General features: G+C 44.0%; 1 protein-coding gene across 2 annotated transcripts in view; it reads left to right on the top strand.

Annotated features, from left to right (window-relative positions):
* The window catches only part of slc39a10 (solute carrier family 39 member 10), a 157,503-nt gene that overhangs the window by 106,827 nt on the left and 23,068 nt on the right, over positions 1-27,608 (top strand). For both annotated transcript variants that reach the window (XM_038789118.1, XM_038789117.1), the window contains 3 exons: positions 4,023-4,146; positions 22,512-22,838; positions 23,971-24,051. In XM_038789118.1, coding sequence (XP_038645046.1) covers positions 4,023-4,146; positions 22,512-22,838; positions 23,971-24,051 — 532 coding nt within the window. The remainder of the gene's footprint in view (positions 1-4,022; positions 4,147-22,511; positions 22,839-23,970; positions 24,052-27,608) is intronic.

Below are 27,608 nucleotides of genomic sequence, written 5' to 3'. Positions count from 1 at the left end.
TTTATAGCTTTTTTAGTAGCTTTCTGTTGCCCCCTAAAGATTTCCCAGTCCTCTAATCTCCCAGCAATCTTTGCCGCTTTATATGCTTTTTCCTTCAATTTGATACTCTCCCTTATTTCCTTAGATATCCACGGTCGATTTTCCCTCTTTCTTCCGTCCTTCCTTTTTGTTGGTATAAACCTTTGCTGAGCACTGTGAAAAATCGCTTGGAAGGTTCTCCACTGTTCCTCAACTGTTCCACCATAAAGTCTTAGCTCCCAGTCTACCTTAGCTAGTTCTTCTCTCATCCCCTTGTAATCTCCTTTGTTTAAACACAAAACACTAGTATTTGATTTTACTTTCTCACCCTCCATCTGTATTTTAAATTCCACCATATTGTGATCGCTCCTTCCGAGAGGATCCCTAACTATGAGATCATGAATCAATCCTGTCTCATTACACAGGACAAGATCTAGGACCGCTTGTTCCCTCGTAGGTTCCATTACATACTGTTCTAGGAAACTATCGCGGATACATTCTATAAACTCCTCCTCACGGTTGCCTTGACCGACCTGGTTAAACCAATCGACATGTAGATTAAAATCCCCCATGATAACTGCTGTACCATTTCTACATGCATCAGTTATTTCTTTGTTTATTGCCTGCCCCACCATCTCATTACTATTTGGTGGCCGATAGACTACTCCTATCAGTGACTTTTTCGCCTTACTATTCCTGATTTCCACCCAAATGGATTCAACCTTATCCTCCATAGCACCGATGTCATCCCTTACTATTGCCCGGATGTCATCCTTAAATAACAGAGCAACACCACCTCCCTTACCATCCACTCTGTCCTTCCGAATAGTTTGATACCCTCGGATATTTAACTCCCAGTCGTGACCATCCTTTAACCATGTTTCAGTAATGGCCACTAAATCATAGTCATTTACGATGATTTGTGCCACCAACTCATTTACTTTATTCCGAATACTACGAGCATTCAGGTAAAGTACACTTATGTTGGTTTTTGACCTAGAGGAGGGCACAGAAGGTTGGGTGAGTAAATTTGCAGACGACACTAAAGTCAGTGGAGTTGTAGACAGTGTGGAAGGATGTTGCAGGTTACAGAGGGACACAGATAAGCTGCAGAGCTGGGCTGAGAGATGGCAAATGGAGTTTAATGTAGAGAAGTGTGAGGTGATTCACTTTGGAAAGAATAACAGGAATGCGGAATATTTGGCTAATGGTAAAATTCTTAGCAGTGTGGATGAGCAGAGGGATCTCGGTGTCCATGTACATAGATCCCTTAAAGTTGCCACCCAGGTTGATAGGGTTGTGAAGAAGGCCTATGGTGTGTTGGCCTTTATTGGTAGAGGGATTGAGTTCCGGAGCCATGAGGTCATGTTGCAGCTGTACAAAACGCTGGTACGGCCACATTTGGAGTATTGCGTACAGTTCTGGTCGCCTCATTATAGGAAGGACGTGGAAGCTTTGGAACAGGTGCAGAGGAGATTTACCAGGATGTTGCCTGGTATGGAGGGAAAATCTTATGAGGAAAGGCTGATGGACTTGAGGTTGTTTTCGTTAGAGAGAAGAAGGTTAAGAGGTGACTTAATAGAGGCATACAAAATGATCAGAGGGTTAGATAGGGTGGACAGTGAGAGCCTTCTCCCACGGATGGAGGTGGCTAGCACGAGGGGACATAGCCTTAAATTGAGGGGTAATAGATATAGGACAGATGTCAGAGGTAGGTTTTTTACGCAAAGAGTGGTGAGGCCGTGGAATGCCCTACCTGCAACAGTAGTGAACTCGCCAACATTGAGGGCATTTAAAAGTTTATTGGATAAGCATATGGATGATAATGGCATAGTTTAGGTTAGATGGCCTTTAGTTTTTGACTTCCCATGTCGGGGCAACATCGTGGGCCGAAGGGCCTGTACTGCGCTGTATCGTTCTATATTCTACAACGAGACAGCAAATTTCCAAGGGGAGAACCCACCACCCGTGGTTAACTTTAAAAAAGTTAAATACAGTATGAAACTTAAAGAAAAAGCATTTAATTGCACAAGAATGGGTGCCAGATCAGAAGATTGGACAGAATATAGAGAACAGCAAAGAATGAGATAAAGATTCATAAGGAGGTGAGTGCGAGAAAAAGCTAGCAAGAAACATAAAGCCAGCTAGTAAATGTTTATAGATAATTGAATAAGAAGAGATAACAAAGTGAGTGTTGGTACTACAGCAGTGAGTCTGGGAATTAATAATGGAAAATTAAAAAATGGAAGAGAAATTGAACAGGTATTTTGCATCGGACTTCACTATAGAGGATACAAGTAACATCCCAGAAATAGCTGTAAATCAGAAAATGGAAGAGAGGGAGGAACTCCAGAAAATTACAATCACCACGGAAGTGATATTGTACAAATGTTGGAGCTGTGGGCTGACAAATCCCTGGGTCCTGATGGACTGCATTCTGAGGTCTTAAAATAGTTATCTAGTTAGATAATTGATGCATTGGTTCTAATTTTCCAAAATTTCCTAAATTAAGTGATGGTTCCATTAGATTGGAAAATACCAAATTATTCAAAAACAGCGAGAGTCAGAAATTCAGAAACCTAGGCCAGTTAACTTAGCATCAATCATCGGACGATAGTACTAAAGATATAGCGGCAGGGTGCTTAGGAAAATTCAAGCCAGTTAAGGGGGGGGGAGAAAGAAGCCCCTATTTGTCAGCTGTGGGGTTAGGGGTAAGCTGTCTGAACTCTGTGTCGGATCCCGATTCTGACAGATTCCATTGTGCTCCCCTCCATACATAAATTTGCATGGCTAAGTCAAGGGAATTGCTCCTGGGCATCTCTCCTAGTGCCAGTGGAGACGAGGAGAGATTGTTTTCCAATGGGAGCACTTTGTCTCCAGATGGAGAATCCAGCCCAGTGTCTAATGGAGTAAAAAAAACCCCAAGGCACTTCATAGGAACTTTATCGGAAAAAAACTAACACCTAGCTATAGAAAGAAATATTAGAACATTTTTAAAGATTCATGCCGTGTCTTAAAGCAGGTTCCCTCTTTCTACTCGACGTATAAGTCAACCTCTGTTTTTGGAAGACTTTTTAAAGTTAGACATGCATCTACGCTATATGCACCCAGATCTCTGTGTTCCTGCAGCCCCTTTGGAATCGTGCTCTTTAAGTTATATTGCCTCGCTTCATTCTTTCTTCCAAATATATCTTGTCACATTTCTATGCATTAAATTTCATCTGCTTTGGGTGTGATCTACTGGCCTCGTCGTGCCCGACTCGGTGATGCGATGAAGTTGTTACCCATGCGAGAATTACGTCACACTTAACGGGAGGAGTCACAATCTGGATCCTGCCCTCAATGGTCGGGATCCAGATTTGCGTATTCAAGTGAGTAAATAGTTAGTCTCACATGAATATGTCTACGCCGGAGTTGCCCAAGGCGTGGGATCCAACGGCCTCGCCTCGGACACCCTGCTATGGATTGTTTAGCACTGGTTTCTACAAACGTGGACCAGTCGTAATGGCACTTGGAGAGGTGGGGGTGGTCTCCCATGCAATCGGAGGCCCCGGATGGTCAGGCTCTGGCAGGGTGATACCCTGGCACCCCGATGCAACCCAGGCATTCTGGCAGTGCCTGGGTGCCAGGCTAGCAATGCCAAGGTGTCAATGTGCCAGGTTGCCTGTGCTGAAGATCGAGCCCTGCCCTTATGAGGTTGGGGGCTTGAAGACCCCCTAACTGGTAAATGAAAATATTAGAAGATATATGGAACTAATTGTATTTGTCTTGTAAAGCTGTTTTCTGCAATGTCACATCAATTTTGAATTGATTTAATACACAATCAGAAGTTGTACAGCCAAGTCATCTTATTTTAATTTCTCTTATTGGCTCGTTCAATTCTTTGTGTGCAAAAATCATCAGAGGTAAATAATTAATTCTGTTTCGCTGCACTTGAATGGAAGATGTGACTAGTATTTTGAAAAACCATTTGCAGGATGATATGTTTAAAATTCAATTAACAGGGCAAAAAAAAGTGGCTCAAGCAGAAAGTTCTGAGTGAAGAGGCAGCAGTGGGACGAAAATTGTCAGACCACCAATTGAACCGTAGATCAGAAGGTGAATGGCTTGACCTTAAGGCCATGTCCGGTAAGTGCAGTAATATGCTCAATAGAAGAATAGCGGAAGTTTTTGAGATGTATAACAACCTCAATTTGCCTTCAACAAATTCACAAATACATTTCCTAGTGAAATATAAGATATGGAAGTGTGATACCTATTTGGAACATGAAGATGTTAGTAATATGTTTTTTGATTGTGTTCCTCTGTTGCTTTAAAGCTGATGGTCAAGACCAATGTATAATCTATAGTCAATGTCAAGCATGGAATACCTGATCAACAAATTTTTGTGATAAAGCTACAAAGTTGTCACCATGGGTAGAGTTCCTCAACCCTGTACTTTAGACTCCTGAATTGCATCAGACCCCCATCTCCCCACAGGACAGAATTTTATCCCCCCCCCTCCCCCCCCCCCACCCCCCAACACCACGGGCGGGCCACAAAGCTCCCCAGGTGGAATTCCTGCTTGACCCTGACATGTCAACAATTTTTACAGGAGCTCAGGTAAGGCCTCGAGTGGCTTGCCCACCCTCGCTCTAATTGAGGCCTTATATGACAAATATTTGACTCAGTTGGCGGAAGGAACTTGGGCATGAGTGAGAAGCCTGGCACATCACTCTACTCTGGCCTTGGGCAGGAAAGGGGAGGGATGGCGGTACCTCCATTACTTAGCCCCTTTTAGAGATTGGGTGCCCCTCACCTCTGATGATTCCTCTCTGTCTTCCCCCCCCCCCCCCCCCCCCCCAAACAAAAATCTGGTCTTACGATCACAATCCCCCATCCCCTCCCCTATTGCCCATCCTTGCCACGAGATCTGTACACTTACCTCCACCCTGGGCTCCAGCCGTAGCATATGGGGACTGCTGTAGTCCCAGCACTGGCCACTGCTTCTGGTTGTGTGCTGGGTAAATGGAGCTCCCAGCAACAGTCTCTGAGGGAGAGCATTGCCTCATGAGGGCAGAAATGCTGAGTGTCAAATGGCTGTATGGTAACAGGCATTGGCTGAAATCAGGTGATGTGGTATGAAATTCTGTCATCCGTTAAAATTCTGCCCAAAGATTTCTGCTGACATCTGGGCCAAGCTTCAGTGAGGATCAAGCTTCCGTGTCCAATAAAAGTCCCCACTCTTCACCTTATTCCAGCAGAGGCTCAGCGGCCTTTGATGGCTTATGGTTATCACAGTAAAGATGCACTCTTATCTCCATTTCTTTTTTTTAAAAACATTTTTATTAAAGGCATTTTCACATGTATAAAAACCAAAGAGAAACAGCAACAATATCAACACACAACATATCATAGCCATAACCAAACTGCCCCCCTCTCCTCCCTTCAGCTCACTCCCCCCATTTCTTTTATTAGAACAAACCCCACCCTCCCCCGTTGACGGTTTACCGTGCCTTAAAAGTCGGAACAGCCTCTACTTCGAGAGGGACCCCTGATAGCGAACTTTATTTTCCTCAGACTCCGTCAAATCACTCACCCATACCCCAGCCCTAGGCGCTTCTGAATCCCGCCAGCCGAGCAATATCCATTTCTAGGCTATCAGGGTGGCAAAGGCCAACACTTTGGCCTCTCTCCCCACCTGCACTCCAGGATCCTCCAACACCCCAAATATTGCCACCCACTTCACCCCAGTATCTTTGACATTGTGTCTGCAAACACTTCCAAGAGCACCTCAAGCCTCAGACATGCCCAGAACATATGGATATCCAGCCCCCCTGCACACCGCCCACGGCTATCCTCCACACCTTCAAAGAACCGGTTTATTGTGGACACCGTCATGTGTGCCCTATATACCACCTTGAGCTGATGAGACTCAGCCTCGGACACGATGAGGATGAATTCACCCACCACAATGCCTCACCCCATACCCCAGTTCCTTTCTCATGAAGTGCCTAACATATAGGTACTGGAACCCATTTCCCTTTGGTAATTGAAACATCACCTACAATTCCTCTAACTCCCGTAAACCTCCCCCCAATAAACAGGTCCCTACTCTATTCCCATGCACCCCACTCCCTGAACTTAGAATCCAACCAGATGGCAAATCTGTGGTGACCCAAAATGGCGTCCGCGGGGACATGGCCTCCATTTTGAAGTGCTGTCGACACCGGTTGCACACCCTCAGCGCTGACACCTCTGCAGAATTTGTGGAGTACCTAGCCACTGATCTCTCCTCCACCACCAACTCCCTAACCTTTGCGAAGTTCGCCGCCCAATAATAATTCAGGAGATTTGGCAATGCCAGCCCCCTTCTCTCCCTGTCCCGCTCTAAAAACATCTTCCTAGTCCAGGGAACCTTGCCTCCCCCCCCCCGCCCCATATAAACTCCAAGATCATTTTATTGACCCTCCCAAAAGAGGACTTGGGACAAAATAGCAGAGGGTTCTGGAAGACGGAACAAAAATTTCGGCAACGCCATCATCATTACAGTCTGGACCCTCCCAGCTCATCTGAAGATTCTGTGTCCTCAGGCGATTCTCCAAGTCGGCCACTTTCTCTCAATATCTTCTAGCCCTCCGGACCAACACAATATGTTTAGCACAGTGGGCTAAACAGCTGACTTGTAAAGCAGAACAAGGTAGCAGCGCCTGTTCAATTCCCATACCAGCCTCCCCGAACAGGCACTGGAATGTGGCGACTAGGGGTTTTCACAGTAACTTCATTTGAAGCCTACTTGTGACAATAAGAAATTTTCATTTCATTTTCAATTAAGCCAACCGAGCCTCATGGTCAGCCACAGACACCTCCACTTTCTGGAGTGACGTATACTGCCCCTCCAGCCTTTGCTCCACTCTCTCTGTGGCTCTCTGGCAACCCAGGCAAGGTCCTTTGAGGCCTCCATTCTGTGCTGTTCAAATTTAGCCATCAGGAATTTAGCCACCAACTGTTCCGTGGATCACTGAGTGGGCAACAACTTCACAGAACTCTCCGCCATCTTTCCCTCTGTCGCAGTTTGAGAAATCTCCTGGTCTGACTGTTGCCCCTTACTTGTTGCACTCCTCGTTTGATAGGCTCTAGACATGCCCTACTGAAGAAAAATTTGTGGTCCCTTATACTTAAACATTTTTCACTGCATAACTCCTCCCGAAATGTGCGAAAAGACTCAAAACAATTCCAATTCGAGCAGGAGCCACTTAATATGCGACTACGCCAATCCAGGAAAGATAATTAAAATTGTACTTTGTCATAACAAGCACCTTGGGCTCAGGCAAGCAATCATATGAACGAATGTACAAAAGTGACAGACCGGAAAAGACCTACTGATCAACCTAGATTTTCTTGTATGTTTGTGACAGTTATATCACTATAAAGACAGTCCCTCTCCAATCAGAGCTATATAATTTCTCAAGGGCAGTTAAGACCCAGGCCAACTCTCTGTCGGCCCATTTAGGCCATCAAAAATTGCCCTGAAAGATAACATAGATCATTATATATGATGCACTGAGATGATCTACACTCCTTGAATATTGGTGTATGTGTTAAATTGATTGCGCTATGTCTCTGCTCACCCACCTACAGTTGGGATTGATGTGCCTCTGATTGGGGTGGGGGGGTGGAAGGGAGACGTGTGGTTGTGGGTAGAGGGAGGGCAGAATGATGGACATTATGGCGGGGAGGGGTGGTGGTTACTTTGGGTGGGGGCCACTATGCTAGCAGAAGCAGGCCCAACTCTTTCTTAAAGAAAAGCAATGAATCAGCAGTCACTGCATAATTGGCAACCTACTGCACAGCTCAAATGTTCTCTGGGAAAAGAACAACCACCTAACATCCAAAATTGTTCTGCCCAAATTATATGCATTTTTCCTATCCACCTTAACTTATTCTGTTGAGTACCACAAGGTTGAAACTTGGAACACTATATCCTAACTGCGGATTAACCAAAGTTTTGTACGAGGACAAAATGGTGTGCTTTATTTTAATGAATTGTCTTATGAATACAACTAGAATCCTGGTTGCGTTGGTTGTAATTTTTGCTGCATTGGTCATGAGAATGATGCATTAAAAAGCTCAGTTCCCTCTCTCACCATTTGGCTTTTGTTCAGTTCCTTGTACGGTGCAAGTGTGTTCAGTATCTAATCTACGCATTTTATCTTTCTCAGTTAAGCATAAGTTTCCTAACATGGGGACATTCTTCTGCTACACTGAGATCTGTTTAAAATCCTCTCCAATTTTTACACTCGGGCTCCTCTTGGTCATAGAGTCATAGAATTTACAGTGCAGAAGGAGGCCATTCGGCCCATCGAGTCTGCACCGGCTCTTGGAAAGAGCACCCTACCCAAGATCCACACCGCCACCCTATTCCCATAACCCAGTAACGCCACCCAATTCCCATAACCCAGTAACGCCACCCAACACACTAAGGGCAATTTTGGACACTAAGGGCAATTTAGCATGACCAATCCACCTAACCTGCACATCTTTGGACCGTGGGAGGAAAACCGGAGCACCCGGAGGAAACCCACGCACACACGGGGAGGATGTGCAGACTCCGCACAGACAGTGACCCAAACGAGAATCGAACCTGGGACCCTGGAGCTGTGAAGCAATTGCGCTATCCACAATGCTACCGTGCTGCCATATCATCCACAAATCTGCAGCCCATCCCCCCAACTCATTCATCCAAATTATTAATACAAATGATAAATAGCAAGGGTCTTAACACCAATCCCTGTGGGGCACTACTGGTAACTGGTTTCCAAATTCATTGACTACAGCTTTGGCGCAATGGATATCACATTTGACTTCAAATCAGGAGATTTCAGGTTCGACTCCTGACTGGCTCGGAGTTCAATGTTTAAAGTGGGCGGCACTGTAGCACAGTGGTTAGCAATGTTGCTTCACAACGCCAGAGTCCCAGGTTTGATTCCCGGCTTGGGTCACTGTCTGTGCGGAGTCTGCATGTTCTCCCTGTGTCTACATGGGTTTCCTCTGAGTGCTCCGGTTTCCTCCCACAAGTCCCAAAAGATGTGCTGTTAGGTAATTTGGACATTCTGAATTCTCCTTCTGAGTCCCCAAACAGGCGCTGGAATGTGGCAACTTGGGGCTTTTCACAGTAACTTAATTGCAGTGTTAATGTAAGCCTACTAGTGCCAATAAAAATTATTATTATTATTCTGCGTGGGTGTTCAGCTTACCAGTAATTCTGCCAAATTCTATCTTGGCAAGGAACTTATTGTGAAGTAACTTTAACAAAGCTTTTTGTATGCCCAAGTAGACCCAAGTCTACGTGGTTACCCTTCTTTTCAAACCTTCTTCAAAAAAACAATCAAATTCTTACATATGCAAAATCAAATGAAGATTAAAATGGTTAATCATAGAATTTACAGTGCAGAAGGAGGCCATTCGGCCCATCGAGTCTGCACCGGCTCCTGGAAAGAGCACCCTACCCAAGGTCAACACCTCAACCCTATCCCCACAACCCAGCAACCCCACCGGACACTAAGGGCAATTTATCATGGCCAATCCACCTAACCTGCACATCTTTGGACTGTGGGAGGAAACCGGAGCACCCGGAGGAAACCCACGCACACATAGGGAGGATGTGCAGACTCCGCACAGACAGTGACCCAAGCCGGAATTGAACCTAGGACCCTGGAGCTGTGAAGAAATTGTGCTATCCACAATGCTACCGTGCTGCCCACCTGAAGTCCAAAGAACTGTATCTATAGTTGGCACTATAAATGAAATGAAATGAAAATCGCTTATTGTCACAAGTAGGCTTCAATGAAGTTGCTGTGAAAAGCCCCTAGTCGCCACATTCCGGCACCTGTCCGGGGAGGCTGGTACGGGAATCGAACCGTGCTGCTGGTCTGCTTTAAAAGCCAGCGATTTAACTCAGTGAGCTAAACCAGCCCCTAGGCGAGAATTCTACCACTGAACCACCAATGGAAAGTATAAACCTGTTATGTAGCTTGTTGATTTCACTGCTAGGGCTCTTTGACTACCCTTAATAAACAGAACCAATAAGAAACAAATCTATAATCCTTAAGAAAAATAGCAAATACTCAGCAGGTTGTCAGCATCTATGGAGAGAGCAGTCGAGTTAATGCATCAGGTCCCTGACTTTTCATCAAGACGTTTTGTTCTCTTTGTTAAGCATTTACATTCTCAATTGAATAGTTACAGGCATTCAAGCATCCACCCTTCCTCTCTGCTCTTATTTCAGTAATAATTTCATTTTTTTTTTAATAAACAATTTTATTGAGGTAGTTTTTGGCTTTGTAAACAGTTATAGACATCAACAGAAAGAAAGCAAAAAAGGCAAAAATGTGCAAACATCCACGTACTTTCAATACTTCAATCGTAACATACTGCACAAGCCCGCTCCTCTCCCACCGGTACTACCTGCCATTTTATCCCTCCTACTCTACTCTTACCCCCCCCCCCCCCCCCACCCCCTGCTGACGCTCACTCTCCCGCAAAGAAGTCAATAAATGGTTGCCACCTCCGGGCGAACCCCTGTACAGATTCCCTCAAGGCGAACTTAATTTTTTCCATACCCAGGAAACTTGACATGTCCGCAAGCCACAACTCAGTCTTCGGGGGGTTTGAGTCCCTCCACGCCAATAGTATTCGTCGCCGGGCTATCAGGGAAGCAAAGGCCAAAACATCGGCCTCTTTCTCCCCCTGGACTCCCGGGTCTTCCGAAACCCCAAAGAGTGCCACCCCTGGACCCATCGCCACCCTTGTTTTTAGCACCCGGGACATGACGCCCGCAAATCCCTCCCAGTACCCCCTAAGCTTAGAGCATGCCTAAAACATGTGAACGTGGTTCGCTGGTCCTCCCGCGCACCTAGCGCATTTGTCCTCTATCCCAAAGAATTTGCTCATCCGAGCCACCGTCATGTGGACCCGGTGAACGATCTTAAATTGAATCAGCCCGAGCCTGGCACATGTCGCGGTCGAATTTACCCTACTCAGGGCCTCTGTCCACAGCCCGTCCTCCATTTCCCCGCCTAGCTCCTCCTCCCATTTAAGTTTCAGTTCCTCCGTCTGGGACCCTTCCTCCCTCATGAGCACCTTATAAATATCAGAGACTCTACCCTCCCCTTCCTCCCCCCTAGAGACTATTCTGTCTTAGATCCCCATTGGCGGGAGGCGTGGGAAAGATGGGACCTGTCTTGAACAAAATCCCGCAACTGTAGGTACCTAAGATCATTTCCCCTTACCAGCCCAAATTTCTCCTCCAAGCTCCTCAAACTCGCAAAGCTCCCTTCCAGGAATATATCGCCCACCCTTCCCACCCCCGCCCGCCGCCATACTCGAACCCCCCCATCCATACTACCGGGGGAAAACCAATGGTTGTCGCAGATTGGCGCCCAAACCGACGCCCCCGTCTTTCAGTCATAAATTGCCTGAGGAATGCACTTAAACACCGTCTTTATTTAAAATCCCTACTGACACTTTTAGCCGCAACATTACAAACCCATTGAGGAACCCCATAATCCTCCCCCAACCTTGCTGAACAAAATCTCCCTTTGCCGCCCAACTATATTTCCCATTCACAGGACTTCCTCTCCCAAATTGGCTGAATTTCTCCTGCTAAAATCAATGATTAATCCCTCAATCCCATTTACCATGCAGATTTAAATTTTGAGTAATTTACTCCCTTACTTTCTTTCCCCCCCTCCCCATTTTTTTCATCTTATTTTATCCTCCTTTTCCACCGTTTTAAAACTCTCCATACCTCTTGGTCTCTTGATTTTTCAGGCCCGATGGGAAAGCAATTCATTACAACCTCCCCTCAAGCAATTTTGTTTCTTTAGGTGAAGGAACGCTCAGTTCATCACACCAACCTCTCTTTTTTCCTCACCATCATTCCAAAGAGCTGAGATATCCCTCCCTATTAAGGTTGTTTCCATGATTTAGCTTTCATGTCCCCATCCTCTTGTTATCCTCAAAGAACAAAGAAAATCACAGCACAGGAACCGGCCCTTCGGCCCTCCCAGCCTGCACCGATTGAGATCCTTTATCTAAACCTGTCCCCTATTTTGCAAGGTCTACTTCCCTCTGTTCCCTGCCCGTTCATATATCTGTCTAGATGCATCTTAAATGATGCTATCGTGCCTGCCTCTACCACCTCTGCTGGCAAAGCGTTCCAGGCACCCACCACCCTCTGCGTAAAAAACTTTCCACGCACATGAGGGAACCATGGTTGACAAGAGAGGTTGAATGTCTTGTTAAGAGGAAGAAGGAGACTTATGTAAGGCTGAAGAAACAAGGTTCAGACAGGGCGCTGGAGGGATACAAGATAGCCAGGAGGGAACTGAAGAAAGGGATTAGGAGAGCTAAGAGAGGGCATGAAAAATCTTTGGCGGGTAGGATCAAGGAAAACCCCAAGGCCTTTTACACATATGTGAGAAATATGAGAATGACGAGAGCGAGGGTAGGTCCGATTAAGGACAGTAGCGGGAGATTGTGTACTGAGTCTGAAGAGATAGGAGAGGTCTTGAACAAGTATTTTTCTTCGGTATTTACAAACGAGAGGGGCCATATTGTTGGAGAGGACAGCGTGAAGCAGACTGATAAGCTTGAGGAGATACTTGTCAGGAAGGAAGATGTGTTGCGCGTTTTGAAAAACTTGAGGATAGACAAGTCCCCCGGGCCTGATGGGATATATCCAAGGATTCTATGGGAAGCAAGAAATGAAATTGCAGAGCCGTTGGCAATGATCTTTTCGTCCTCGCTGTCAACAGGGGTGGTACCAGAGGATTGGAGAGTGGCGAATGTCGTGCCCCTGTTCAAAAAAGGGAATAAGGATAACCCTGGGAATTACAGGCCAGTTAGTCTTACTTCGGTGGTAGGCAAAGTAATGGAAAGGGTACTGAGGGATAGGATTTCTGAGCATCTGGAAAGGCATTGCTTGATTAGGGATAGTCAGCACGGATTTGTGAGGGGTAGGTCTTGCCTTACAAGTCTTATTGAATTCTTTGAGGAGGTGACCAAGCATGTGGATGAAGGTAAAGCAGTGGATGTCGTGTACATGGATTTTAGTAAGGCATTTGATAAGGTTCCCCATGGTAGGCTTATGCAGAAAGTAAGGAGGCATGGGATAGTGGGAAATTTGGCCAGTTGGATAACAAACTGGCTAACCATAGAAGACAGAGAGTGGTGGTGGATGGCAAATATTCAGCCTGGAGCCTAGTTATCAGTGGCGTACCGCAGGGATCAGTTCTGGGTCCTCTGCTGTTTGTGATTTTCATTAACGACTTGGATGAGGGAGTTGAAGGGTGGGTCAGTAAATTTGCAGATGATACGAAGATTGGTGGAGTTGTGGATAGTGAGGAGGGCTGTTGTCGGCTTCAAAGAGACATAGATAGAATGCAGAGATGGGCTGAGAAGTGGCAGATGGAGTTTAACCCTGACAAGTGTGAGGTTGTCCATTTTGGAAGGACAAATCTGAATGCGGAATACAGGGTTAATGGTAGGGTTCTTGGCAATGTGGAGGAGCAGAGAGATCTTGGGGTCTATGTTCATAGTTCTTTGAAAGTTACCACTCAAGTGGATAGAGCTGTGAAGAAGGCCTATGGTGTGCTAGCGTTCATTAGCAGAGGGATTGAATTTAAGAGCCGTGAGGTGATGATGCAGCTATACAAAACCTTGGTCAGGCCACATTTGGAGTACTGTGTGCAGTTCTGGTCACCTCATTTTAGGAAGGATGTGGAAGCTTTGGAAAAGGTGCAAAGGAGATTTACCAGGATGTTGCCTGGAATGGAGAGTAGGTCATACGAGGAAAGGTTGAGGGTGCTAGGCCTTTTCTCATTAGAACGGAGAAGGATGAGGGGCGACTTGATAAAGGTTTATAAGATGATCAGGGGAATAGATAGAGTAGACAGTCAGAGACTTTTTCCCCGGGTGGAACACACCATTACAAGGGGACATAAATTTAAGATAAATGGTGGAAGATATAGAGGGGATGTCAGAGGTAGGTTCTTTACCCAGAGAGTAGTGGGGGCATGGAATGCACTGCCTGTGGTAGTAGTTGAGTCGGAAAAGTTAGGGACCTTCAAGCGGCTATTGGATAGGTACTTGGATTAGGGTAGAATAATGGAGTGTAGGTTAACTTCTTAAGGGCAGCACGGTAGCATTGTGGATAGCACAATTGCTTCACAGCTCCAGGGTCCCAAGTTCGATTTCGACTTGGGTCACTGTCTGTGTGGAGTCTGCACATCCTCCCCGTGACTGCGTGGGTTTCCTCCGGGTACTCCGGTTTCCTCCCACAGTCCAAAGATGTGCAGGTTGGGTGGATTGGCCATGAAAAATTGTCCAAAATTCTATAATTAACCTAGGACAAAGGTTCGGCGCAACATCGTGGGCCGAAGGGCCTGTTCTGTGCTGTATTTCTCTATCTATCTATCTATCTCCCTTAAACTTTCCCCCTCTCACTTTGAAATTGTGACCCCTTGTAATTGACACCCCCAATCTTGGAAAAAGCTTGTTGCTATCCACCCTGTCCATACCTCTCATAATTTTGTAGACCTCAATCAGGTCCCCCCTCAACCTCCGTCTTTCCAACGAAAACAATCCTAATCTACTCAACCTTTCTTCATAGCTAGCACCCTCCATACCAGGCAACATCCTGGTGAACCTCCTCTGCACCCTCTCTAAAGCCTCCACATCCTTCTGGTAATGTGGCGACCAGAACTGCACGCAGTATTCCAAATGTGGCCTAACCAAAGTCCTATACAACTGTAACATGACCTGCCGACTCTTGTACTCAATACCCCGTCCGATGAAGGCAAGCATGCTGTATGCCTTCTTGACCACTCTATCAACCTGTGTTGCCACCTTCAGGGTACAATGGACCTGAACTCCCAGATCTCTCTGTACATCAATTTTTCCCAGGACTCTTCCATTGACCATATAGTCCGCTCTTGAATTAGATCTTCCAAAATGCATCACCTCGCATAGAGAGATTAGTATCTCTCTTAGTATCATCTGCAAACTTGCTAAGCAGACCACCTATACCTTCCTCCATATCATTTATGTATATCAGAAACAACAATGGTCCGAGCACAGATCCCTGTGGAACACCACTAGTCACCCTTCTCCATTTTGAGACACTCCCCTCCACCACTACTCTCTGTCTCCTGTTGCCCAGCCAGTTCTTTATCCATCTAGCTAGTACACACTGAACCCTATACGACTTCACTTGTTCCATCAACCTGCTATGGGAAACTTTATCAAACGCCTTACTGAAGTCCATGTATATGACATCTACAGCCCTTCCCTCATCAATTAACTTTGTCACTTCCTCAAAGAATTCTATTAGGTTTGTAAGACATGACCTTCCCTGCACAAAACCATGCTGCCTATCTCTGATAAGTCTATTTTCTTCCAAATGTGAATAAATCCTATCCCTCAGTATCTTCTCCAACAGTTTGCCTACCACTGACGTCAAGCTCACAGGTCTATAATTTCCTGGATTATCCCTACTACCCTTCTTAAACAAAGGGACAACATTAGCAATTCTCCAGTCCTCCGGGACCTCACCCGTGCTCAAGGATGCTGCAAAGATATCTGTTAAGGTACCAGCTATTTCGACCCTCGCTTCCCTCAGTAACCTGGGATAGATCCCATCCTGTCCTGGGGACTTGTCCACCTTAATGTCTTTTAGAATACCCAAAACTTCCCCCTTCCAAATGACAACTTGACCTAGAGTATTTAAACATCCATCCCTAGCCTCAACATCCGTCATGTCCTTCTCCTTGGTGAATACCGATGCAAAGTACTCATTAAGAATCTCACCCATTTCCTCTGAGTCCACGCATAAATTCCCTCTTTTGTCTTTGAGTGGGCCAATCCTTTCTCTAGTTACCCCCTCGCTCCTTATATACGAATAAAAGGCTTTGGGATTTTCCTTAGCCCTGTTAGCCAAAGATATTTCATGACCCCTTTTAGCCCTCTTTATTGCGTGTTTGAGATTCGTCCTACTTTCCCGATATTCCTCCAAAGCTTCATCAGTTTTGAGTTGCCTCGACCTCATGTATGCTTCCTTTTTCATCTTAGCTAGTCTCACAATTCCACCCGTCATCCATGGTTCCCTAATCTTGCCATTTCTATCCCTCATTTTCACAGGGACATGTCTGTCCTGCACTCCAATCAACCTTTCCTTAAAAGACTCCCACATTTCAAATATGGATTTACCCTTAAACAGCTGCTCCCAGTCACATTCCCTAGCTCCTGCTGAATTTTGTTATACTCGGCCTTTCCCCAATTTAGCACTCTTCCTTTAGGACCACTCTCGTCTTTGTCCATGAGTATTCTAAAACTTACGGAATTGTGATCGCTATTCCCAAAGTAATCACCAACTGAAACTACAACCACCTAGCCGGGATCATTCCCCAATACCAGGTCCAATATGGCCCCTTCCCAAGTTGGACTATTTACATACTGCTCTAAAAAACTCTCCTGGATGCTCCTTACAAACTCTGCTCCATCTACGCCTCCAACACTACACGAGTCCCATTCAATGTTGGGGAAGTTAAAATCTCCCATCACAACCACCCTATTGCTCCTACATTTTTCTATAATCTGTCTGCATATTTGTACCTCTACTTCATGCTCGCTTTTGGGAGGCCTGTAGTAAAGTCCCAACAATGTTACTGCACCCTTCCTATTTCTTAGCTCTACCCATATTGCCTCAGTGCTCGAATCCTCCATAGTGCCCTCCTTAATCACAGCTGTGATATCATCTCTGACTAGTAATGCAACTCCTCCACCCCTTCTACCTCCCTCTCTATCCCTCCTGAAGCATCTATACCCTGGGATATTCAGTTGCCAGTCCTGCCCTTCCCTCAACCAAGTCTCAGTAGTACCAATAACATCATATTCCCAGGTACTGATCCAAGCCCTAAGTGCATCTGCCTTACCTGCTACACCTCTCGCATTAAAACAAATGCACCTCAGACCACCTGTCCCTTTGCGCTCATCATCTCTTCCCTGTCTGCTCTTCCCATTAGTCACATTGAGTTTATTATCTAGTACCTTACTGGCTTTAGTTGCTGCCTCTTTACTGACCTCTAACTTCCTAATCTGGTTCCCATCCCCCTGCCACATTAGTTTAAAACCTCCCCAACAGTGTTAGCAAAAGCACCTCCTAGGACATTGGTTCCAGTCCTGCCCAGGTGTAGACCATCCGGTTTGTAATGGTCCCACCGCCCCCAGAACTGGTTCCAATGTCCCAAAAATCTGAACCCCTCCCTCCTGCACCATCTCTCAAGCCCCATATTAATTCTGACTATTCTTGAATTTCTACTCTGACTGTCTCGTGGCACTGGTAGCAATCCTGAGATTACTACCTTTGCGGTCCTACTTTTTAACTTATCTCCTAACTCCCTAAATTCTGATTGTAGAACCTCATCCCGCTTTTTAACCTATATCGTTGGTGCCTATATGCACCATGGCAACTGGCTGTTCTGTATGTCCTGCAGCTGATCTGAGACATCCCTGACCCGTGCAACCAGGAGGCAACATACCATTCTAGAGTCTTGTTTTCGACCACAGAAACGCCTGTCTACTCCCCTTACGATTGAATCCCCTATGACTATAGCCCTGCCAGACTTTTTCCCGCCCTTCTGTGCAGCAGAGCCAGCCATGGTGCCGTGAGCCTGGCTACTACTGCCTTCCCCTGGTGAGTCATCTTCCCTAACAGTATCCAAAATGGTATACCTGTTTTGGAGGGAGATGACCGCAGGGGACACCTGCACTGCCTTCCTGCTCTTTCTCTGCCTTTTGGTCACCCATTGCCTGACTCCCTTACCAATCCTAATCTGCGGTGTGACCAACTCACTGAACGTGCTATCCATGACCACCTCAGCATCGTGGATGCTCCAAAGTGAGTCCATCCGCAGCTCCAGAGCCGTTATGCGGTCTAACAGGAGCTTCAGCTGGACACACTTCCCGCACATGAAATGAAAATGAAAATCGCTTATTGTCACGAGTAGGTTTCAATGAAGTTACTGTGAAAAGCCCTTAGTCGCCACATTCCGGCGCCTGTCCGGGGAGGCTGGTACGGGAATCGAACCGTGCTGCTGGCCTGCTTGGTCTGCTTTAAAAGCCAGTGATTTAGCCGAGTGAGCTAAACCAGCCCCTAATGACATGGAGGTGTCAGGGGCATCAGCCACGTCCCTGAACTCCCACATTGAGCACGAGGAGCATAACACGGGTCTGGTATCTCCTGCCATTTTTACCCTTTACCTTAACTGACTACAAATATAATATCAAATCATTAATAAGTGAAAGGAATAAAGATTTTACTTACCAATCACAATACTCACCAACACACGAAGAGTTAAATTTCTCCCAGCTGCTGCTAATTGGAGCACTTTCCTTACCAGCCAATCAGGTCACTGCTTTTTTGTGATGTCACTCTTCAAGGTAAGTTTTTAAAGTTTTAAAGAGATAAACTTACCTTCCCAACGACCCCTCGCCACTGCTCCCGCCGAAAATCTGAAGGCTGCTGCTCCTTATCACCACAGTCTTTTTTTTTTGGTTACAGGAGGAGGGTGGGTGGGAGACACTACACGTGTAATGTCTCGGGTTTAGCTGCTGCCCAAATATATCAGTTCACTCACCTTCCCAGAGCGCAATTCGACCGCTCCCGCTCAGCTCCTCCCACGCACTGCTCCTGCAAGGTAAGTTTTTAAAATAGGAATACTTACCTTTTCATCAGCCCCCTGGTTTCTGCTCTCGCTAAAAAAAAAAGCACACTCCGCGCTCCTGAATGAAGTCTCACCCCTGTCTCTCCGCTCTTTTATGAAGTCTCCTCACCTTCCCAGAGCGCAATTCGACCGCTCCCGCTCCTCATCCCATCCTTTTCCACATCTCCAGCCCCTTCCTTCCTCAAGGCAGGACCTATCCCCTCTCTTCTTTCCCTCCCAGTGTTTTCTCCTTATTTTGGTCCATATTTCTCATACATGCTAAACCCACTTGACCTGAATACTAAATTTTCTGTTGACTTAATGTAAACAACCACAGAAGTCAAGTGTTAATCATTGTTTTCACCAGGATCTGTCTGTTCCAATTTTCATGCTCTCTCCTTTTCAGTTTGTGTTCTCCTTTGTACTCTTCTTCTTGCTGTTGCAACCTCTTCCTAGCCAGCACCAAGATTATTGGAAGTTTTGCCTCCTAAATTCCTGTAATGGAGGATTAGAAGAATATGATTTGAGGCTGGCACTCCGCATCTCAGTCACTTCTTTGAATTTGTCACGGGCATTATTGTACAAAACAAGTATATATAGAATTAAATAAAACAGGAAAATGCTGGAAATGTTCCATCAGGTCTGGTGGATTTGTGAAGAAAGGAAGTAGGTTAACACTTCAGATTCATAACCACGCTTAGAAAATGTGTAAAATATTAATGATGTAACCAGTTTTAAAACAAGTGCACTGATGGGAGAAGAGTTTGTTTTGTGGGTTAATGCAGGAAAAATTAAATAACATGGGGATTATGGTGCAAGGCAAAAGAGGATGTTAATATGACTAGCAAAGATACAAAAGATGAATATGGAGGAAATGTAAATTGTGAGAGCAAGTATCATCAAGCACTAATGTCCAAAGAGAAAAATACGTCAAAAGGGAAAAAAAGGGCAAACGTTATGATCTGAAGTTTTTGAACTTTTAAGTGCCCAGTTGGAAGATGAAATGTTGAGATTCATTAGAATAGTACAAGAGGTCAAAGTGGTCAGAATGGGAGAGGAGGGGAGAATTAAAGTGACAGGTTATCGAAAGTTCAGGGTCACATTTGTGAACTGAATGGTCACTCAATTTGTCTTTGTTCTCAGTCAAAGCGACCACATTGTGAGCGGTGATTACCATTTACGAAATTGATTATTTTATTAGGAGTGATCTTATAGAGATCTATAAAATAATGAGGAGCATAGATAAGGTAGATAGTCGACATCTTTTCCCAAAAGTAGAGGAGTCTAGAACTAGAGGGCATAGGTTTAAGGTGAGAGGAGAGAGATACAAAAGAGACCAGAGGGGAAATGTCTTCACATACAAGGTGGTGAGCATCTGGAATGGGCTGCCAGAGGCAGTGGTAGATGCGGATACTATTTTGTCCTTTAAAAAGTAGTTAGTTACATGGGCAGGGTGGGTATAGAGGGATATGGGCCAAATGCGGGCAAGTGAGACTAGCTTAGTGATAGAAACTGGGCGGCATGGGCAAGCTGGGCTGGAGGGCCTGTTTCCATGCTGTAAACATCTATGCCTCTGTAATAAATCGCTGTGTGGATACCCATTTTCTTTCGGATAACGTTCATTCAGCAAAGAGTACATGAGAAAAGGTTGATTTCGGAAATAGAATGGATTGACCTTAGTCAGCAATTAACAGCTGTTTGGCAAAGCGAAATGCTTTCCCCAATAAATTATTGAATGTCCTAAAAAGGTCTCTTGTATCCATATGAGTTTTTCTTTTCTTTTTTAAAAATAAATTTAGAGTACCTAATTATTATTTTCCAATTAAGGGGCAATTTAACATGGCCAATCCACCAACCGGCACATCTTTGGGTTATGGGGGTGAAACCCACGCAGACACGGGGAGAATATGCAAACTCCACACAGTGTCATGATGAGTTATAAAAATTATGGAAAACCAATTTTCTTTCTTTGCTCTGTATGTTAAGTGTGTTTAAGTATATTTTTTAAAGAAAGGGAAATTTATCAGTGGTTGTTAGTTAATTATGATGTTGAAGATACACAGGTGATGGCATCCTTTGACTAAGGAGTTGGATCATATAAAGAGAGTCAGCTGGGACACTGGGATATTAGGAGGCAGATATTTGCAAGGATGCATCATGTGAACTAACCTATCAAATAATTGTGTCTTGTTTTGTACTTCACTGTCTGGCTTGAATCCACTTAACACTGGTGCAGGAATCACATAAAGTTGGTTTGCAGTTGCAGTGAGTGGTTAGGAAGGCAAATGGAATGTTGTCATTTATTGCAAGGGGAATGGAATATAAAGTACAGTAGTTATGCTGTTGTATAGGGCATTGGTGAGTCCACACCTGGAGTATGTTTTGGTGTCCTTATTTAAGAAGGGATACATTTGCATTCAGAGAGGGTTTGCTCAACTGTTTCCTGGGATGAAGGGTTATTTTATGGGAGAAATATTAAGCAGGTTGGGCCTATTCCCTTTGGAATTTAGAAGAATGAGTAGTGATCTGTTTGAAACGTAAGATCCCTAGGGACCTTGGCAGGGTGGATTCTGAGAGGATGCACCCCCTTGTGAGGAATCTAGAACCAGGAGCCATAATTTCAAAGTTAGGTGTCTCCTATTTAAGACTGAGATGAGGAGAAAATGTTTCTCTTGAGGGCTGTTAGTCTCTGGAATTCCCTTCCCCAAAGAGCAGTAGAGACAGGGTAATTAAATATATTCAAGGCTGAGTTAGTTAGCTTTTTCATCCACAAGGGAGTCCAGAGTTATGGGAGACAGGAAAGTGATGTTGAGGCCACACTCCCATCTGTCATGATCCTATCGAATGGTGGAGCAGGCTCAAAGGGCCAAATGGCCTACTCCTCTTAATTCTTGTGCTCTTGTGTTATGTTCTACCCTGGTTCTGGGAGGAGTGAGGAGAAGGGGTGAGATAGGAGTGCAGGAGGTGGAACAGACAGGATCAAGAGCCCTGTGAACCACTTTGTGGGGGGAAGCCTTGGTTGAGGAAAAAGGAAAGCATATTGGGAGGGTCGATATGGTAGGTTGTGTCATCAGAATAGATGCAATGTATTTTGTCGAAACTTGCAAAATGAATTTGAGACCATCCAAGAAGCAGGGCATCAGGAAGTGTAGCCCAGGTAACTGGGAGTTGAGGGGCATATAGTAAATGAAACCGAGAAGTTGTGGAAGGGAAGAATTAGATCATGTGAAGGTGAGGAAAGTTCAGGCTAGAACATGCAACAACACCAATACAATCATCAGTACACCAAAAAAGAGGTGAGGAAGGGGACCTGACTAGGACTAGAATGAAGAATGTCCATATATCTCATGAAAAGGCAGGCATACTGGATCCCTTACCAACCCCATTTATTTGGAGGAAGTCAGTTTTGGTTATAGGAAAATTGTTAAATGCGTAAGAAATTAAGCCAGGCAGAGGAAAGTAGTGGAATGGTGGTGAATGGGCATTGTTTGATGTTGTGTCCAAGGAAGAGCCAAAGAGCCTCAGACTGCTGGGCTGAAAATATGGAGAAATTGGACATCCTTGGTGCAAAGGAGATGATTAATGCCAGGAAACTGATGGGAGTCATTGGCAGATTCAAGACACTATTGAACAGCTTTGTCAAGGGGGCTTCGTATGGAATTATTTATGAATAAAAGAATGATTTAACAATTTAGGTAGCAAAAAGTTCAAATTCTGAATTTCACTTCGACAAATTATTTCTTGTTTCAGGAACAGACCAACAAGATGGTTTTTGTGAGCAACATGATGTAACCCAGGTTACTGACCTTGATGGCACTCTAGGATCCCCATCAAGAATACCTGATGCTCCTGATTTAAAGTCTGTTTACATTCATGACTCACAAAGTGAAATTGATTATTGTGCTACAAACTATGAAGTTAAAACAATACCCAAAAAACATCATTCAAACCACTCGCATCATCCTCACGGTCACTGCCATTCTAATAAAGAGATGCAAGATGCTGGAATAGCAAATATTGCTTGGATGGTTATCATGGGAGATGGCATGCATAACTTCAGTGATGGTCTGGCAATAGGTAAGAAAATAAAATCAATTCCAGTGCCCAAAAGCATTTGATTGCTTTAGCAGTGTCCTAGAAGTTTTACACTCAATAACGTGTACACCTTCCCTTAATCTTTAAATCTGCACAATAGATAATTGAATTATAACTTACTGTATTGATTGTTTGTAGTGATGTTCCTAAATTCTAAACTGATTCTTGGGAGATATTATTTTTAAAATATTAGGTTATTTGGTAACAAAACATTGGATAATCAATTCCTTTATTAGCTTTGTAGATATGCGCTCTCCTTCAGAAACAATGTTGTTAATATATAATTAAGCCCCTTCACTTTGAGAGCCTGCTTGTAAGCAGGAGGATGGAACTTTGAGCTGCAGATAACTTGCCACAACACTATACTTAAATAGCAAGCTTATTTTTGGGAGACGAGACTAGATTTCTTACTGGGCTCAACTTTAAACTATTGAACCTCTAATGAGGATAGGCAAATTTGAATATTTAAACTTGAAGATAAATTTGTCTTAAAAACCAAGTTATGTACTGAAGTTACCAGGATATAAACATTTTCTCTAGATTTTGAATGAAACATGTACTCCATAAGAGTGTGGGAGATGCATTGAACTTTAAATCATTTCCGCATATGTTATCTGAATAAGCAAAAAAATGAATTTTAAAAATCCTTGCTGAAGGACAACCAGTCTTTCTGCTCCAGTGTAGCAGATTCATGAAAGTTTAATCAGAAGTATTGCATTTTATAAAATGGGTGGTGTTATGAAGTATATATAAAAGTATGTGTTGAGCAATATTATGGTTTGCATGAACTGCATTCCTTGCAAGTCAGAATTAACATTAGCATTGTTTTTAAATGAGACTGATAATTGCAGCATTACTTTTTACTATCCTGTAAATTTCAAATTAAAACAAAAAAAATTTAATTTTAGATATCACTTTTCACAACCTCCAGAGATTCCAAAGCACTTTACAGCCAATAAAGTCGATCAAACAAGTGATTTTACAGTTCAACAATGCTAATCTATTTTTGTATTTTAACTATAATTTATCTAATTCCAACCAGTATATGCAGATGCATGATACATAAATTACATATGTTGTTGTGATTGGTATAAAGAATATTTTTCTTTTCTAGGAGCTTCTTTCAGTGCTTCCATTACAGGGGGGCTGAGCACTTCTATTGCTGTGTTTTGCCATGAACTTCCTCATGAGCTAGGTATGTTTTTGTTATGTCCATTGGAATAAATTGTAACGGTGGGATTAAGCACTTCATTAACTATTTTAGATGGAGAATCCCATTTTAGCTGCCAGCATTTATATATCTAATATCAATTGGAGAAGCAGAAAGAGTAAAATTTGAGGTCTCTAGAAGTTTAAGGCGGCAATTTTGGGTGTCCTGTAATGGGAAGGACATTAAAACCATATAGATCGTACAATATAGATTTACAAGGGTATTGCAGGAGATAGGAAAATATTGCTGTGGAAAGAAAGTAGGATTATTTTCATCTATGAAAAGGTTAAGAGGAAGTTTAATAGAGGTATTTTAAAATTACAATAGGCATTTATAGTGAATTGAGAAGCAATTCTTTGATGGGATATCAGTGACAAGTGGGTCATTAATTAAAACATTTCCTTTTATCCAAATGATAGTTGGAGCGTGGAATCCTTTGCTGCAAAGAGTGGTGAAGCAGCAGCCGTTGTAACTTTTAAGAGAGAGTTGAAACAGATGCTGGGTGGAGCTTAGGGGGCTGGTGTGAGGAAGTGGGTTTCAGGTTTTGATGACTAATATAATAGAAGGCAAGCAAAAGACACAATGAGATGAATACACTCCTTATGTCGTAAATATATGATTAATAGTAATTGTTGAATTTTCTTTTGAGAGTTTTGTCTGATTGAATTTAGTGAGTTCTCCCACTTTCTTTTAATCCAGTACGAATAACTCATTGCAGCTACCTTTAATAAACTAACTTTAGATTACTCTCACCTTGGCTTCTAATAGTGACAACTTTTTTTTTGCTTTTTTATGAGGCACCAAAAGGTGGCCAATCTCATTGTATGGGGTTTTGTCATTCATAACAGATTAGGAAAAGTATAGTCTGAAGGAATGAATTTTAGGCTTCCTGCTGTTTCAATTTTAAGATTGATATATTTTTGAACATATTCATTTCTTCTGGATTTTTCTTTTCATGTGCCACAGGGATGGCCGGACTGTTAAATGAGGAGAGATTGGCCAGGTTGGGATTGTTCTCGCTGGAGTTCAGGTGAAAGAGGGGGGATCTCATTGACTTATAAAATTCTAACAGGACTAGACAGGGTAGATGCAGGGAAGATGTTACCAATGATGGGTGTGTCCTGAACCAGGGGCCACAGTCTGAGGATTCAGGGTAAACCATTTCGGACAAAGATAAGGAGACATTTCTTCACACAAAAAGTGGTGAGCCTGTGGAATTCACTGCCAGAAGAAGTTGTTGATGCAAAAACTTTGAATATATTCAAGAGGCAGCTAGATATAGTGCTTGGGGAGAATGGGATCAAAGGCTATGGGGAGAAAACAGGATTAAGCTATTGAGTTGGATGATCAGCCATGATCGTGATGAATGGCGGAGCAGGCTCGAAGGGCCAAAAGGCCTCCTCCTGATCCTATCTTCTATGTATCTACCATACATTTAATTTGGAAGGTTAATTCCTTTCATGAACTTGGCTGGTTTAGCTCACTGAGCTAAATCGTTGGCTTTTAAAGCAGGCCAGCAGCAAGGTTCGATTCCGTACCAGCCTCCCCAGACAGGTGCCGGAATGTGGCGACTAGGGGCTTTTCACAGTAACTTAATTGAAGCCTACTTGTGACAATAAGCGATTTTCATTTCATTTCATTTCATATGCATTTATTCTATCATGGATTCTAGCAAAGTCAGTTAATTTCTTGAGGGAAGGCTTTCCTGATCTCTCCACCAATATAATCAAGTGAATGAACTGTTGAATATTCATCCTGCAGTTTTCAATTCTTTACAAGTTGCTTTCCATGATGCCAAAATATTATGGAGCAACAATTATCTCACCATTTTATCTTCTCAGGAACTTAATTTTGTTTCAATTGTGTAGTCTGGAACACAGAGTAGAGTTTTGCTTGTTGTTTTTCCTTAGTGCAAGGGTGCCTAGATAAACTGAATTGATCAGTGTTCAATCTTACACTGCTACTACACGCAGAGAGGAGTTTTAACCTGTCACACAGCTGTGTTGTGAGATTTTTGAAGTCCTGGACAAAATTGCCACTTGAAGCAATAATCCTACATTTGCAAAAGATCACCATGTAGATTGAACTCGAGCACACAGACAAACCTTTGGTATATCAGTCCTGACATCAGTTGTTATGGTACACTGGCAGGTCATTAAGTGACAAAAGAAGGTGAATGATCTACCTTGCGTAGAACAGTACAGCACAGTACAAGCCCTTCGGCCCACAATATTGTGCTGACTATTTATCCTAATCTAAGATCAATCTAGCCTACACCCCTTCAATTTACTACTGTCCATGTGCCTGTCCAAGAGTCGCTTAAATGTCCCTAATGACTCTGACTCCACTACCTCCGCTGGCAGTGCATTCCACGCACCAACCACTCTGTGGAAAGAACCGAACTCTGACATCTCCCCGCTGCCTTCCTCCAATCACCTTAAAATTATGTCCCCTCGTGACAGCTATTTCCGCCCTGGGGAAAAGTCTCTGGCTATCCACTCTATCCGTGTCTCTCATTACCTGGTTTAGCACACGGCTAAATCGCTGGCTTTGAGAGCAGAACAAGGCAGGCCAGCAGCACGGTTCAATTCCTGTACCAGCCTCCCCGAACAGGCGCCGGAATGTGGCGACTAGGGGCTTTTCACAGTAATTTCATTTGAAGCCTACTTGTGACAATAAGCGATTTTCATTTAATTTCTATCAATTCACTTCTCTTCCTCCTTCGCTCCAGTGAGAAAAGCCCTACTCCCTTAACCTTTCTTCATAAGACATGCTCTCCAGTCCAGGCAGCATCCTGGTAAATCTCCTCTGAACCCTCTCCAAAGCATCTACATCCTCCTATAATCAGGCGACGAGAACTGGACACAATATTCCAAGTGTGGTCTAACCAGGGTTTTATAAAGCTGCAGCAAAACCTCGTGGCTCTTAAACTCAATCCCCCTGTTAATGAAAGCCAACATGCCTTCTTAACAACCCTATCAACCTGAGTGGCAACTTTGAGGGATCTATGTACATGGACCCCAAGATCCCTCTGTTCCCCCACATTTCTTTGGCCAGTGTTCGTTCTTTGTTGGCTGGGATGAATTTCAATCATCCGTCGTATAAGATGCACTGCATCAACTCTCTAAGCCTCCTTTGATCGCACCTTCCGAGCCCCAGATCACTCAACCTACAAGGGCAGCAGGTGTATGGGATCACCACCATCTGCAAATTCCTCTCCCATGTCTCACAGCATCCTGACGTAGAAAGATATTGCCATTCCTTCACTTTTGCTGGGTCAAAATCCTAGAATCCCTTCCTAACAACTGTGGCTGCATCCACAATACCTGGACTACAATGGTTCAAGAAAGTGGCTAAACATCACCTTCACAAGTGCAATTAGGGATTGGTGCAAAATGTGGCATTGCCAGAAATGCTCACATCCCATGAACATAACGAACAAGGAACAGGAGTAGACCATTCATTCCCTCGAGCCTGCTCCGCCATTTAATAAGATCGTGATTGATTTGACAGCAACCTCAAATCTGCATCCTCGTACCCGA

Source organism: Scyliorhinus canicula, chromosome 2 (genome assembly GCF_902713615.1).
Source record: "Scyliorhinus canicula chromosome 2, sScyCan1.1, whole genome shotgun sequence".
NCBI lineage: Eukaryota > Metazoa > Chordata > Chondrichthyes > Carcharhiniformes > Scyliorhinidae > Scyliorhinus > Scyliorhinus canicula.
This window is presented reverse-complemented; position numbering and strand designations above follow the sequence as displayed.